The 17,145-nt window shown below is 40.2% G+C and overlaps 1 protein-coding gene across 8 annotated transcripts in view; it reads left to right on the forward strand.

Moving 5' to 3' along the window:
- The window catches only part of Macrod2 (mono-ADP ribosylhydrolase 2), a 2,017,257-nt gene that overhangs the window by 1,801,608 nt on the left and 198,504 nt on the right, over positions 1-17,145 (forward strand). For all 8 annotated transcript variants that reach the window (XM_039106853.2, XM_039106857.2, XM_039106858.2 and 5 more), the window contains one exon: positions 15,225-15,272. In XM_039106853.2, the coding sequence (XP_038962781.1) occupies positions 15,225-15,272 (48 nt within the window). The remainder of the gene's footprint in view (positions 1-15,224; positions 15,273-17,145) is intronic.

Below are 17,145 nucleotides of genomic sequence, written 5' to 3' on the forward strand. Positions count from 1 at the left end.
TGTGTTTGTGGTAGTCAGGAAGTCAAGGCAAACTGTCTAGGAGTATGGGATTTGTTGGGGGCAAAGTTCATGAAGGGCATGAACTGGAGCAGAGAAGAAAGGTCTAGTGTTTTATAAGCAACCGAGAAAGCAAGTGACCTGGGGATTAGAAAAATGGTGAAGCCAAGCAGAAAGATTGTTTCCAGTTTGTGAATCTCTGAAAGGAATGTGTTTCAGAATATTTGATCACACTGCAAACCCTGAGATTGTGTTACACTGAGATTTACTGAAAAACACTCTTTCAGGTTATGGTTTAACCCTTTAATACCTCTGGGTGGAATACAGACATGCCCATAGTACACACTTTTAATCTCAAACAATGAAGGTAAAGTTAGTTTGTAGAAGGAAGCATCTATGTTTGAAAATAATGTCTAGTTGAGTAGCAGAAAAAGTGATGGATCGAAGACAAAGATTTGACATAATAAGATATTCCCGACTCTCACAAGAAGAGAGAAGAAAGGGAAGCTACTTGTGGGGCATCACAGAGAGAGGAAGGAGGCAATTTTCTGGGACAGTAATACAGGAAGGTTTAAAAGGAAGAACAAGCCAAAAAATGCAAAGGAGCCAGAATAGAACATCCTGACAGACTTAGTTTGAGACCAAGCAGAGCAAGTCAGGAGAGGCTGAGAGAGAAGCCAGATTTAATCAGTCAGCTTGGAGAGGAGTTTGCACCAAAACAGCTGAGTTGAACCAGCCAGTTAGAATTCCAAACGAATAAGAAAGGGTGAGCTTATTCAGCAGCAAGTCTCAGAGGAGAAAAACATTCTAAATGTAGATATGATTGTAGAGTCTAGAAGTTTCCAGGTCTAGGCCTAGGTTAACAAACAGAGACGATAAGCCTTGGAGACATCAATTATTAGAGCAAATAAAACTTACTCTCACAAATGTGTGCACAGTCTTCTCAAAATTAGCAATTAGGACTCGACATCTTTCAGTTAAGAAGAAACATAGTAAATTTTATGTAGATGGTTCCCATCTATCTGTGTTGAACATTTTGACTTTATGCAGGTAAAAAAATGGAACCAGGCATTTAATATAACCTTTATTTCAAAATTTTCATTCTGATGCTGTCCTCCTCTTATCATGCTGAGCAATGGCATCATCAACAGCTGATTAGCTCTGTCATGTTGAGAGGACATGACTGGTATTCAGGAGTGAACTATATGGCCAAGCTAATTTCCTAAATGCATTTTGACTAGAAGTCCTTACAATTTGTAATGAAGCTACCAGAATGTAACCCACCCTAAATAGAGAAACACCTACATAGAACAGGAATTAAGCTGCAAATGAGAGTACAATCCTCTAATCCCAAAATTCAGGACAACAAAGCAGGAGTATCTCAAGTCTGAGGCAAGCCTAGATCGCATACAACCCACTCTGAAACAAACAAACAACAACAAAAGGTGTAGCTTTGCCCATGACTTGAAAACTGGCCTTCTGACACCAGTCTAATGTCACAGGAACAGCACCTGTATTTATAGCGATGGCAGCAGAGAGAAGCTGTGAAGCCAAAGTCACTCACCTCAAGCCTTCTTACTGTACAATGTTTCTCCCCATAGCAATCCTAAAGTTAATTTTCTGTCCCCAAATTAACACACCTTTTTGCGATAGTATGCTACAGTTTCAGGGTAAGTGGAATCTTGCCAGTTACACTGGGTCTTCAGGGGTCCTCTTTCCTTCTGATCAATTGCCCAAGAACAACAATGAAACATCTGCCATGAGACAGTAAGGCTTTCTTTTCTTTCTCTTGCCTTGATAGTCTAATGTTTGGAAGGCAGAGACTTGAAAGCAGCAGTGATGTCAAGGTGGCAAGTTTCAGAGAAACATAATCAAGGCCTAGTGACCATTTCCACAGAGGCAAGCATTTGTGGCATACGGAAAAAGAAAACTGTGGGGCTTGTCACCAGCAGAAATAGCTGGTACAATCTCAGATGTGAGACTTCATGCATGTGGTGTACATTTCTGGCTTTCAGACTTGTCAAGTGCAAGCATGAGTTAAGACCAAGGCCAACACAAGGAAAGGAAAGCTTGAAAGCAGTTACATGGACAGGTGTGTAGACTGAGGATCACAAAATTTAAAATATATACACTTATGTGTTTGCTTCAATCTTGAGAAAAATGAAAATTACACAGTTTAGCTTTTGTGATCACTGTTCTAAGAAAATACACCTTCACACAGAAAAATCATAGATATTTTTATTTTAAAAGCACACAAGCAGAAAGAAAATATCCTCTTGGTCTTTAGAAATAGAACATGTATACAACCAGAAATTCTGATGTATTTCTTCCTTCCTGTCACTCAACACAGATATTGTTATTGTAATGTTTTTGGTTGTCATCGTATATTCTTCAATTATTTTATTTTAATGGACCCAAAGTTTACTCAAAGCCTTATCCTGAATGTGGGACTATTTTTGCAAACCATTTGGTATTTGCAACTTGAGGGAATCATCTTTATGGGTAAATATTTTACACTCTCTCTTATTTTCAATACTTTTAAAAAGTGAAATTGCACTTTGAAAATTCATTCAAAAGCAAGACACCTTTGCTGGGAGTTTTCAAATTGCTCCCTGTTTTTGCAGCCCTGTAGACAAGTGCCGTGAATTACACAACTGCAGGGATTCCCATTTCTACAGACAAAACCATAAACAGCCATGACTACTGTTACACAACCTACTTACATTCCAGTGAGCAGCCAATGAGAACTCTTTCTCCTGCACTTCTCAATGGAGCAGAGTCTTGTGTTTTGATGTTATTGTTTTTCTATATTAACTAAGATAATTAGTGGGAAACTACATTTTTATTATCCATATGATTTATTCATTCTTTCAATTACTTATTTCCAATTTTCTTGTGTGTGTGTGTGTGTGTGTGTGTGTGTGTGTGTGTGTGTGTGTGTGTGTGTCTGTGTCTGTGTACACATGGGGGCATGTGTATACATCCACATACTATGGAAGATGCATGAAGGTCAGAGAGTAACTTTATGGAGTTAGCTCTCTCCTTCTATCTTCATATAGGTTGCAGAGACCAAACATAGGCTATGTCACAAGTACGTTTACCTACTAACCCATCTCCCCAGTTTTAGATCTACAATTTTCTGGTGCAAAAGTACTGATTATATCCAATATATTTTTATTGGCATTACATTCTTGACTTGTTGGTCTATAAGATGTCTTTGTATATTAAAGACCTTAACACTTTTAAATATATGCTGCAAATAGTTTTGTAGTTCATCATTTGTTTTTGTTATATTATTTTTATAACCAAAATAATGGGAAAGAAATTTTATATACACATAGAGAATGTAGGGAGAAAAGATTGGAGGCTTCTTCTTCTTCTTCTTCTTCTTCTTCTTCTTCTTCTTCTTCTTCTTCTTCTTTTTTCTTCTTCTTCTTCTTCTTCTTCTTCTTCCTCTTCCTCTTCTTCCTCTTCCTCTTCTTCTTCTTCTTTTAAAAAAACTATTTAAAAAATAATGGATTCATCAACCAAAACCTCAAAGATGATTGTGGTAAACTTTTAGGAGACTGGCTAAATTCTAATAGAATTGTTGTTAATATTACTCTCAAGACATTCTTTCTAACAATACCATCTGCTCCTGAATTTCCAAGTATATTAGGTATTAAGAGAACCCCCAACTTTAAAATATGCTGTGTATATCCTAAACCCCACACCTTAGGTGTTAGGTTACATTGAACACAGAAAGTAAAGGTTCAGCTCAATTTGCAATCAGCAAACTTAAGATAACAGTATTTCTCTGGGATTTTTAGATGGATCAGGTCTAAGGATCTTTAAGACTGGAAGGGACAGGAGGAGAGAATCAATAGATATGCTTACATATAAATGTTCAGAAAGATGCAGCATTGTTGAATATGAAGATGGAGAGAGAGAACTATGAGCTGTGGCGTGTAAGTGCTTCTACAGGCTACAAACTAAGGAAATATTCCCCCTTCCCAGTTTCCAGAAAGCAGTGAAGCTCTGCTTTACAGTTTGACTTTAGCATAATTGTATCCTTGTTGAACTTTTACCCTATAAACTGTAAGGTAATAAATCTGCCTTGAAAAAGAAAAGAAGTGTCACTGTGTATCTGTAGCTGGCAGGCAAATTCACAATGTAGACTAAGCTGGCATTAAACTTACAGCGACCTGGCTGTGTCCGCCTCTCCAGTGCTAGCATAAACTGGTGAACCACCACACCCAGCAAATCTGATTATTTTTAAGGGACCAAATTAAAAATCTGCTATAGCACTGATAAAAGCTTATGTACCAGTACTCTTTGAGAAAGTAAATGAACCAAAGACAAGATCAAAAGCCCATTTACCCAGTCTGATTTGCTTTGTGTCCCTCTCCAAATGGCACATCTTGTATATAGAAAAGCTAGAGTGAATGAATGTGAACATTGCCTTAACGATAATCACTTAGAGGGGCGTGGCATGACAATTGTGCCCATTTACTGTGCAGATCACGTTGACATTTAGAACTCTACAAGGCATGCACCGGGTAATGTGACACAAATGAGTTCATTGCCTTCTTAGGATAGAGTACTAACTATTTCCACTTGATGGGCCTTCAAAGCTGCAAACACATTGTGCATTCAGTGAATATCCAATGTAGTGTTGCTGTAACCAAGCAACCTGAATGGAGGCACAGGCACCAGGCACAGGCAGAAAGCAATCGGTCCCTTCAGGTGGGTTGAGTGTGCAGTGAGGGCAGGGCATGCTGATAAACACCAGAGCAGACAAGGGAACATGCACCCTGACTAAGTAGGGTGTGATCTTATTAGAAAGTTCTGGAAAAACAGAAACTTTCTCAATGCCACTTGGAGCAGGGCATAAAGTGGTGTCTTTAAAAAGACTGTAGTACGGGGCTTTGGCCCTTCAACAGTTTACTGTTTTTTATTTGAAAGCATAGAGGCAAGCATAAGGAAAGTGAATTTCTTTTGAGCAATAGTATATTAATGAGGAAATTCCAAAAAAGCTCCAGAAGAAAGAATAAAGAGTAATCAAGAAAGTAGCTCAAAATTCCCTAACCTATGTTCTGTCGCTGATATGGACAAACTGGACTCCTCTCAGCCACATGGCCCTGCCCTTTGTCTCCTTCACTTGTTATTGATTTCATGGATTACAACAATCACAGAACTGTCCCATCCTTTCCTATGAAATAATTTTTGGTGAGGTTTCTTTTTTCTTTTTCTTTTTTTCGGAGCTGGGGACCGAACCCAGGGCCTTGTGCTTGCTAGGCAAGCGCTCTACCACTGAGCTAAATCCCCAACCCCGGTGAGGTTTTTATAATCAGTTGGCACCTCCTCCTCCTCCTCTTTCTCCTCCTCTTCCTTCTCTCCTCCTCCTCCTTTTCTTCTTCTCTTCCTCTTCATCCTCTCCCTTCTCCTCTTTTCCTTCCCCTCCTTCTTCTCAGCAGGTCTCCCTTTATGTAATAGTCCTAGATGAATTCACCATGTATTCTAAATTGTTTTCCAATGTGTGACAATCCTCCTGCATCTGACTCCAAAGTGTCAGGATCATGGGATTATACCACCACATCCAGACCTAGGACCTCTTTAATGGGATGACCGTGACTACTAATACCTGGCATGTATTTGATCACATAAATTTCCATGATATTTGGGAGCCCTTAGGATACTTAAATATCATTTTTCCAGTGAATTTTCTATCTTCTGATTTCCTGCTGCCTGTGTATCTGGCACAGCTCTCTTTACTATAGACCAGTATATAATCTAGGCCTAGCTTGAAGTCTTAGCCATCTTCAACTCAACACATCCAGAACAACTTTTGGAATTTGTCCACTTACTCCTCATTCCTCCTCTTCCCAAATCCCAGACTCTGTAATCTATAGATTATCATACCATTGTATGAAAATCTGGCTGAGCCAGATGTAAAATGATGAAAAGGAGCTCTTTTTATTGATAAATCAAGGTTGATACATTAATGACAGCTGAGTGCTGTCAAAACAAATATCTTTTTGCTTTTATTCATTTTAAATAATTTCAGCTCTCTCAACTACTCTATACCAAGTATATTATTCAGCGTTAATGTTAGAAGTTAAATCTTTGTAAGGATGGCCCCTCATCTCTCCATGTTAGTACAGAGCTTCTGCCTATCCAAGAGTATAATAGACTAGGAAGATCCTAGCATCTTCCCTACTTCAAGGAAATCATAGACAGTGATATTTATTCTAATAACATTGTCTTTCTTTGTGAATACAAATGGTTCCTAAAAACTACTGATAATGAAATACGAAGATGATGGCACAGGAAGCCTGTGGGCGGTGAGCATATGTAGTGTGAGCCACCACAGGGGTGTAGAACTGATGGCCTTGGAAAGACTCGCCCTTTATATGAATGACTCTAAACCAGTGATGAGGACTCTGGATAACATGCTTTAGGTTATTTCCTTGGGTTGAAGAGGATGGCCCAATAGCTCCCTAGAGTAATTTTGTCATTCACTACATCCTTTTTTAATGTGCAACTACAGTCTTCTTTGAAGTGAGACTCCATCCATGCATACACCTCTGAGCCAATCTAAGAAGTGGATATGGCCCATACCAAGATCCATTCAGCTGCATGGTAGCTGGGTGATTTCAAACACAAGCATGGATAGGCTTAGCCCTGGTTTGGGCACATATTATATCCCATTAACATTAAATATCATCACAAGGCTCATTATAGATGTCTCCAAGGATGAGCACCTACTTCTTCAAGCAAGTGGATCTAGAATGGCAATGTATCTAAACATTTCACTCAAAAATGATCAAAACCCTGGTTTCTGCATTTCTCCACCACAGATTCTTACTTGAGAAGTCTTGCATTTATCCTGGAAGTTTGGATTTATTATTATTATTATTATTATTATTATTATTATTATTATTATACTTTATATCCCATTTTCAACTTCCTCTCCCTTCTCTCCTTCCAATCTCTCTCCCTCTCCTTTCCCCCATTAACCTGTACTCTCCTTTTCCTCAGAAAAGGGGAGGCCTCCCCTGGGTATCAATCACCTGCACATACTAAATAGCAGTTGGACTGGATGCATCTTTTTCTATGGAGGCTAGCCAAAGCAGCCCAGGTAGGGGAAGAGATCCAAAGGCAGGTAATATAGTCAGAGACAGTCCCTGCTCCCTCTTTAGAAGTCCCACAAGAAGACCCAGCAGCACAGCTGTTAGCTGTGTGCAGAGGACTTAGGTCCATCACACGCATGCTTTCTGTTTGGTGCTTCAGTCTTTCTAAGAAACTATGGGCCTCAGGTGGTTGATTCTATAGGTTTTCTTGTGGTGTACTTTCTCCCTCTGGCTCCTTCAATCCTTCCTCCCCCCTCTTTCACAGGATTCCCCAATCCCCACTTAAAGTTTGGCTGTAGGTCTCTGTATCTGTTTCCATCAGTTGTTGGGTAAAGCCACTCTAATGACATTTATGCTAAGCTCCCGTCTGCAAATATAGCGGAGTATCCTTAATAATGTCAGGGGTGGCTTCCCTCTCATGGCATGGGTTTGAAGCTAGGACAGTCATTAGTTTGCTCCTCAAACTCTGCCCATCTTTTATTCCTGCATATCTAAGAGGTAGGGCAAATTGTAGGTCTGGGATTTTGTGACTAGGTTCGTGTTCCAGTCCCTCTATTGGAATTCTTTCCTGGTCACATGAGATGGCCAGTCCATATCCCCCATTGCAAGGAGTCACCCTCCTAAATTCCAGGGAGTTTCCTCTGTCCTGGGTTTCTGGCTCATTCTAGACATGCCCCCTCCCAATCTAGTTTTCTTTCCTAGTAGTCTGACTCTCTGTCCTCACTTCACTTCATCTCTCCAGTTCTCATTCTCACCTCCTCCCCCACCCAGTCACTTCCTTCCATTCACTCCCAATATCTAATCTATTTCTCCTTCTCGGTGAGATTCAAGTGTCCTCCCTTAGGCCCTCCTCATTACAACTTAGCTTCTTCAGGTCTGGTTCATGGCAAGGTTATCCTGTATTTTATGACTAATGTCCACTTATAAGTGAGTACACACAGTGTTTTTTCTGGGTCTGGGCTGCGTCACTCAGGATGGTCTTTGTCATCGTTTTGTAATAGCTGAGTAGTACTTCCTTGTGTAAATATATACCACATTTTCTTCCCATTCCTCAGTTCAGGGAAATCTAGGTTGTTTCCAGTTTCTGACTGTTACAATGAAAGCTGGTCTGAACAAGTGTCCTTGTGATATGGCAGAACTTCTGTTGGGTGTGACCAGGAGGAGTATCGCTGGGTCTTGAGGTAGATCTATTATCAATTTTCTAAGAAGCAGCCAAATTGGTTTCCAAAACGGTTGTACAAGTTTACCCTCCCACTAGTCATGGTTCCACATCCTCAGCAGCATGCGTTGTCACTTGAGTTTGATCTTAGCCATTCTGACAGGTTTAAGGTGGAATCTCAGGGTTGATTTGATTTTCATTTCCCTGATGACTAAGGATATTGAACATTTCTTTAAGTGCTTCTCAGCCATTAGAGATTCTTCTGTTGAGAAGGAAGTTTGCATGTTTAACAAGTTTTCAGGTAATGATGAAACTACAGTTTGAGAAATTCTTTAAAGTAAAGAGAATTCTCTGTGTATTTCAATTTGTCTGCATGTATGTGTGTGTGTGTGTGTGTGTGTGTGTGTGTGCGCATGCGCGTGTATGTTTTCTACTTTCACAGACATTCTATTAATAAGGTAGATCTAATGAAAAGGATGAAGATAAACCTCATTATTCAAAATCTAGATTAGACTTTATTAATTATTGTAAGGATGTACTGTTTATGACTGGGAAACAAAGTGCTTCTCAGAAGGCAGGTGAAATGTCTAGACAAAAGGCATCCATATTAATTCTGGCACCCATAGAGAAGGTGAACTAAAGACCCATCATACAGCTAAAGCAGGTTAGCCTCTTCTTTACAAAGGGGCTTCTAAAGTAAATATGGCAGCAGTTACCTAAAACTGGTTATTCAAGAGGAACTAGGTGCCTTTCACATATATTTTTATTAAAATAAGAACTTTAGTCATGAATGTATATTCTGTGCAGGACTTAACAGGGTAATCTGATGGAGAGTGATGGGTTGAATAAAACCTGCATCCCATATGAAATTAATATCAAAGAGGCCCTTTGAGAGGTGACAGACCATTAGCCTTCATGCAATGTACACCTAGGAGACAATGGGAATTTTTCTGGAACTGGCATTTCTGAACACACAGAGCAATGCCGTCTGATGGATTGCTCTCTGTTTTGAAATGGTATTTGTATCTCTCTGGCTAGAGACCTTTTATTGCATTTTTGTCCTCTAACAAAGACATATGAAGCTTGAAGAACTGCATAAAGGACAGGAGCTCTGTGCCCACACTCCATCAGTCCCCTAAATATGTTCAAATTTGGAGTGCCATGACTTCCTATCTCCAGAGGCGATCATCTGCTTTTATATAATGTCATTCGGCTTCCTGGTACAGTCAGGAAAAGAATCCCTGCTAGAAATATAGGTAAATATGAGTGAACAAACACACTGTATGAAATAATGTTGAAGTAACTTCAATTTAATTAATATGAAGCCGTATCAGGTACTTTCCAGACCAAAAGTCTTCTTCTTATCTTAACTCAAATACCAAAATATCAAGGAATGTTTCGTATAATACCATAGTGAGTTCCTGTCATAAAGAAAAAAAGCTATCTCCAGAACTCAGTGCATAGTTCTGCCTGAAGTTGTTTAGCTGTTCTGGTTTTCATCATAAACTTTAAAGGTTGGTATATTGGTCAGACTTTTCTTTTTCCTTTTTAAAAACCTTTTCTTAGGGTTTCTCCATAGACAGATGAACACACCTTGTGCAAGCACATATGGAAAACAGTTATAATAAGGAATGGCCTGTACAATTATGGAGATTGACAAGTCCCCAGATCTTTAGGCAGGAAAACAATCCCAAAGAACATTTAGCACAGCTCCCCTCTGAGGCTTGTGCCTGAGAACCAGCAGGCTAATGGTAGGGATCTAGTCCAGCAGCTTGCAACCTGGGGTATCATGACCCCTTTGTGGGGGGTCACGTATCAGATATCCTGCATATCAGATATTTACAATTTTGATTCGCTACAGGAGCAACATTACAGTTCTAAAGTAGCAATGAAATACTTGTATGGCTATGGGTCACCACAACATGAGGAAGTATATTAAAAAGTAGCAGCATTAGGAAGGTTGAGTTCCGCTGGTCTAGTCTGAGTATTTGTAGGCTTGAAACAAAGCAAGAGCCAATATTTCAGTTTGAATTCAAAGGCAGAGAAGAAACAGTGTCAAAACCTGAGAGCCATTGAGCTGGCACTGGGAAGGAAAGAAAGTCAATAGGTTAAATTCTAAGCCACTTACACTCTACCTCTAGGTCTCAAGTTGAATGAGGAAAAGAGCCCTATGGACATCATGGGGAACAAGCTTGGGGTGTTTGTGGATGAACTTGAGATACTGGGTTGTAATAGTTATAGAGAATTTCTTGAGCCATCCCTAGAAAGCAAAGAAAACTCATAGGCAAAGGACTCACATAGCAGATGCCAAGCTCGCATGTCTTTCAAAGTGTCAGTGAACAAGGGTGTGTAGCCAAGAAACTACTTTTTCTGGTAACCAACTGCCTCCTCCCTTTATTGCCAGTGACCCTCGGCATACTCTTTAGATGACCCTTTACCTCCTCTGGAAAACTTCTGTGGGTTCCCTCTGGCTTTTCTGTCCCTTCTCTGTGTGTGATCGAACCTCTGCTCACCTACAGCGGTGTGTTCACGCTCTGCTGCCGAAGGCCTGCTTTCATGACCTGCTCTGTGATTCCTGTAAAGAAAGGGATTTTCAACCTCTGTCTGCAAGAACAACTATGCTTCTTGTATGCTGTAGTGCGTAATAAATAGTTACCAAAGGAGCAGAGGCAGAACACTAGTGTCCTACTACCAAATCATTAATAGCTTCGAAAGCTTATTCTGTGCTAGCTGTGTGTGTGCACACATCCCCGTTTCTAGGAAGGCTGTCTCCATTACTGCCCCTCCTTTTCAGATTAAGAAACTGAGGATTGTATTGTTTTCTGTCACTTTCCCAACATTGCATGGTTGTTTGTGGTTTGTCTACTTAGTGGAAATGTCTTTATCTTTTCTACTACATAAAAACAAATGTCACTGGGTACCGAGAAAAAACAAAGGACCTCATCCTTTGCTTTCATCCTCATAGTGTCCATGAGGTGGGCATTTGGATTGCAGATCCATTTACAAGTGCTGGATCATGACATTTTATGCAAATAACATTTTAGCACTTGATAATGTTTTAAGACCTGTTCTAGAATTCTGCATGTCATCGCCTAACTCAGTCCTCAGAACAAGTCTGTATAATAGGCATTGTTTTCATCACCCATTGTGACTAAGGAAACTGAAACCAGGAAGAATAGGCAACATTTCCAAGAGTATATACCTAGGCAATGTTTCCAAGAGTACTTACCTAATAAATGAGTGGGCTGAAGAGATAGTAGGCAGACCTGAGTTCAAATGTCTCTAAAGCATATTTTCCTAAGACAGTAAAACTAAGATCCATGAAAAAAATACAGTTAATTCAAACTTGCATCAAATAGATGGTCTGGAAAGTTTTTATAGACATGGTTTCTGATTCAGGTGCCTCTTGCCTATTTCGGAGAAACCTGCATCAGAAAATGCAAACAGCATTGAAGCATATAGATGAAGAAAGAGAAAGAGAGAGAGAGAGAGAGAGAGAGAGAGAGAGAGAGAGAGAGAGAGAGCATTAGCAGGAGTGAAGGAGATATAGGAAGCTAAAGGAAAATACTATGGTTTATCCTCCAAAAGTCTGAAATTCCAGGCCATTTAGAAGTAATGTGAGAGCTACCATAGGAAGATATTAGTGTGGTCCTCACAGGACTGGGTTAGGACTCAGGTTCTAAACATATAGGATAGAGAAAGAGAGCTGTGTCTTTTCTTACTATCTTAAGAACTCTTAACGTGTGCGTATGCTTATTTTGTAATGCCATCTGCCATAATATAGCCACTGGTGCTCAACAGAGACCTGAACAGATGGGGCCTTACTATCTTATACTTTTATCCTCCAAAACTGTGCTAAATAAACTTCCTGTATCTGTAAAGTACCCACTTCAAGTATTTTGTTATAGCAACATAAAATAGACTAACATCAATAATACCTTGAGGAAACAGAAAGTAGTTGAGTGTTGCCATCTGTCTAGGTGATAACGCAAATGACACAGGGTAGGGAAGCTGCTTGGAACAAGATTTTATTAACCTTAAGTATCAGAGGGAAGAGCCCGGTTTTGCTCTTTGCACAGGGGCTGTAGACCAGAGTGGAACTGTATTACGATTGGGCTGGCAGCCACATGTGAATGGGAAGTGTGTCAGAGGAAGAAAACAGAAGGGAACAACTGGGAAACCTCCAAAACACACAATTCAAAGGAATTATTAGAATGGAGTGCAGTAAAGTGAGCAGGGGAAACAACCATGCAGGCATTGATTCGCATTTAGTGTCTGGGCTGCTGTAAGAAAATATCACACATAAATGGGGAGGCTTATAAAACAGAAATTTATTTCCCACATGCCAGCAGTTCATTTCTAGTGCCTGCTAGAGCCCATGTTCCTTACAGAGAGTACCTTCTCGCCATTCGTTAATGGAAGAGCAGGGACTGGGTCTCACCTTGACCTCTTCCTAAGGCAATGGATCTCATTCATTAGAGATCCTTCTTGGTGATGTAATCTTTTGCATCAGTCATGACTTTGGAAATAAGACTCAACACATAAAGGGTAGTACACATTAAGAACAAGGTAAAAATGTAAGGAAAATTCAAGGAGATACATAGCAGGCTGTATGTTCAAAGAATAAAGTGCAACCAGTTAGGGTGATATGGAACTGAAGCAGGAAGATTCAGAGAATTATTTTTACATGACATTATTACAGCCTAAGTTTCATAGGAAGACCATTCGCAACACACAGAAACACAGAAACACACACACACAGAGAAAGAGACAGAGGGAGGGAGGGAGGGAGGGAGGGAGGGAGGGAGGGAGGGAGGGAGGGAGAAGACAGGGTACAGGAGAAAGAGGAAAGGGAATGAGAATAACCCAACAAGTATGTTATCATAGTACATCTTTGTCCATTTAGAAGGCATTATTCTGGGAAATCACTGGCACATGGGAAGATTTCCTGAACAGAACACCAATGGCTTAAGCTCTAAGATCAAGAACCGACAAATGGGACCTCATAAAATTGTAAAGGTTCTGTAAGAAAACGGACACAGTCAATAGGACAAAGCGACAACCAACAGATTGGGAAAAGATCTTTACCAATCCTACATCTGATAGAGGCCTAATATCCAATATGTACAAAGAACTCAAGAAGTTAGACTCCTGAGAATCAAATAACCCTATTAAAAAGGTGGTACTGAGCTAAACAAAGAATTCTTAACTGAGGAATGCCAAATAGCTGTGAAGCACCTAAAGAAACGTTCAACATCCTTACTCATCAGAGAAACGTAAATCAAAACCACTCTGAGATTCCACCTCACACCAGTCAGAATGACTAAGATAAAAAAAAATTCAGGAGCCAGCAGATGCTGGCAAGGATGTGGAGAAAGAGGAACACTCCTCCATTGTTGGTGGGATTGCAAGCTGGTACAACCACTGTGGAAATCAGTCTAGCAGGTACTCAGAAAATTGGACATAGTGCTACCTGAGGACTCAGCTATACCTCTCCTGAGCATATACCCAAAAGATGCTCCAACATACAACAAAGACACGTGTTCCACTATGTTTATAGCAGCCTTATTTATAATAGCCAGAAATTGGAAAGAACCCAGATGCTCCTCAACAGAGGAATGGATACAGGAAATGTGGTACATCTACACAATGGAGTACTACTCAGATATTAAAAACAATGATTTCATGAAATTCTTAGGCAAATGGATGGAACTAGAAAATATCATCCTGAGTGAGGTAACCCAATCACAAAAAAACACAAACGATATGTACTCAATGATAATTGGATATTAACATAAAAGCTTGAAATACCCAAGATATAATTTATAGACCACATGAAGTTCAAGAAGAAGAAAAGAGAAAAGTTTGGGTGCTTCAATACTTCTTAGAAGGGGGAGCAAAATACTTATAGGAGGAAACATGGAGACAAAGTGTAGAGCAGAGACTGAAGGAAAGGCCATCCAGAGACTGCCACAAATGGGGATCCATACCTCATGCAGTCACCAAACCCAGTTACTATTGAGGATGCCAAGAGGTGCAGGCTGACAGGAGCCTGGTATAACTATCTCCTGAGAAGCTTGGCCAGAGCCTGACAAATACAAAAGCAGATGCTAGTAGCCAACCATCGGACTGAGAATGGGGTCCCCAATGAAGAACTTAGATAAAGGCATGGACTAAACCACCAACCAAAGAGTACACATGGAGCGACCCATGGCTCTAGCCACATATGTAGCAGAGGTTGGCCTTGTCAGGCATCAATGGGAAGAGAAGCCTTTAGTCCTCCGAAGGCTGGATGCCCCAGTGTAGGGGAATGCCAGGGCAGGGAGATGTGAGGGATTGGATGGGTGGGTGACAGCACCCTCAAGGAGGCAGTGGGGAGGGGGATGGAATGGGGGGCTTCTGAAGGGGAAACAGGAAAGGGAATAACATTTGAAATGTAAATTTTAAAAAAATCCAATAAAAGAAAAGAATTTTTAAAAAAGAGGATTGAATTACATAGAAAGGAGTAGGGTTTGTGGGAGCAAGTGGCAGAGGTCTGCCTTACCACAGAGCAGCGCTTCTCCCAGCACAATGTGGAGAAACAGATACCAGTGTGTCTGCTATGCCGACACAGCTCGGCACACACACTGTCCATGAGTGTAGATGCATGGGATTTAAAGCTCATGGGTAACACTTTCAAAGAGTTGAAATAACCAATGTGACCACGCATAGTTTGTATAAATAAAACAAATTGTGGTGCTTATATGTTGTCATAAACAGGAATGAAACCCCCGATGTTAGGTTCTGCTGGAAGGGTACACTTTCCTCAAGCTCCACATGGTGATCCAGAACAAATGGCTGCTCTAGCACTGCTTTCTGCTGTCCTTTTGCATTTCTTTCGTCATTTGAGGCGTCAGATTGGAAAGTGCTGCTGCTTTATACTTTGATACGAGTCTTTATCTTTCCTTTTCCAACAGATGATAACAATGAAGGAGCAGCAGATGCTGACACGAAGGAAGAGGCAGGTAATAAGATTGTAATTATTACTTGGGATAAGTGGGGAATCGTTATAGTTATTTGAATTCTATAATGTTTAAAGAAAGAATAAGATTAAGAAAATAGAAAAATTTAAATGTTTCTTCAACATCATAAAATAGGGAGGCAGCCACTGTAACCTTTATGCAAATATAGTTACTGTTTGAGTACCAACTTTGAGGATCTTGCCAGAGAAAAGAAATGAAATTAGAAAGGAAGGAAGGAAGGAAGGAAAGAAGGAAGGAACGAAGGAAGGAACGAAGGAAGGAACGAAGGAAGGAACGAAGGAAGGAAGGAACAAAAGAAACAAAGAAAGAAAGAGAGACAGACATTTTGTTGTAGCATAACTAGTCAATTTGTAAAGAACCCTTCACCACATCGTTGTTTTCAAGTCAAGAGTTTGTTATGAGGCTGAGGAACTCCAGAGCAAAGGAGGTTTACTCATCCAATTCTGTAAAATCTGGACCTCAAACAGTTAGGGGCTGGGGGAATTCCAAAAATTCTTATCTACTTGCCTAGATAATGGCTGGCCTCACCTATGAGCTGAAACCTTATTGCAGGCAATTTCTCTCTCTTTTCTTTTTAGAGAAATGTTTAAGGAAATATTTATCTCATCTCAAATGTCTCAGTCACGATTCATCATTCATCATGAAGGATATCAGAATAGGAACCTAACTGTGTGTGTGTGTGTGTGTGTGTGTGTGTGTGTGTGTGTGTGTGTGTATGTGTGTGTGTGTACAATTTCTGAACTTGTATAGTCAAAGAGATCTAGAAAATCTAGAAGGCATCTCAACATGGTAGGAAGCTGATTTTACCTTAAAGGAGTGCCAATGAGCAAGGGAGATGATTCACCTCCGAAAGGTCAAGGTTTAGAAATAGCATAGCATCACTTCCTCACATAGCCATCACATCTAGATGGCTATGTCTCTTCATAGCTCGTGCCACCTTAATTGTTCCTGTGGCTAGCTTTGATGAATATCACATAGCACTTACTGTTCTCATTATTAAGTTATATCCCAACCATTCGAGAAAGACCAGGATCACAAGGGAACCTCTTGGTTAAAAGTATAAGTTCTGGCCTAAGGGAGGCATTCAGTGTGTCCTTAAGTAATGAGTCATGGATTAACAGACTTGAATGCAGTTCGAGCTACACCATTTGCTAACTTTGAGTGTCTTTCTACCATATTCATGGTTCACTTCTGGGGCAATAATCCTCACCATATTGTTTCACTTAGAAGGTTCAATGAGATAATGGACCTTAAATGCTGTTCACAGTGCTTAGCTCTCTATAAAGCTAAACTATGCTGTTACTTTCTGTTGTCTTTTTCTCATTCCTGGATCTAATTATATGATTAAGAGGACCATATTCTCCATTTCAATAGTCACAATGCTTTTGCCATGAAACTGGGCCAGCTTTCAAATTTTAAAATGCATATCGGGAAGATTTTAGTCTTGAGTGTCCTGCAATTTGATGCTAGAGTATCCTGTACTGATAATCTTAGTCTAAGAAGCTCCATTTAACAGAGTTTCAAATTCTCTTGTCAAGGATCTCATTGACTGAGAGTGATTAAAATGGACATTCTCTGCATTTGTTTAATTCTGTCCCACTTGTGGTGACCCACTCACTGCATAGAGAAATAGCAAATGCTCCCTTCTTAAAGGCTCACTGGAGCAAGAACCAACCTTCTTTCCTATTCTTTCTAGTCTAGACATGTTTGATTTATAAGATTCCCTTCACTCCACAAAGGCAATGTGCTCAGCTAATATGAAACGTGGATGAAGGATCTGAAAGTTCCAAGCAGGAATGGAGGGAGCAGAGGAGAGGCTGTAGGAGCAGCTCCTGGCATCCTACCTATGTTCCCT

The sequence above is a fragment of the Rattus norvegicus genome, chromosome 3 (genome assembly GCF_036323735.1).
Source record: "Rattus norvegicus strain BN/NHsdMcwi chromosome 3, GRCr8, whole genome shotgun sequence".
In the NCBI taxonomy this organism is placed as follows: Eukaryota; Metazoa; Chordata; class Mammalia; order Rodentia; family Muridae; genus Rattus; species Rattus norvegicus.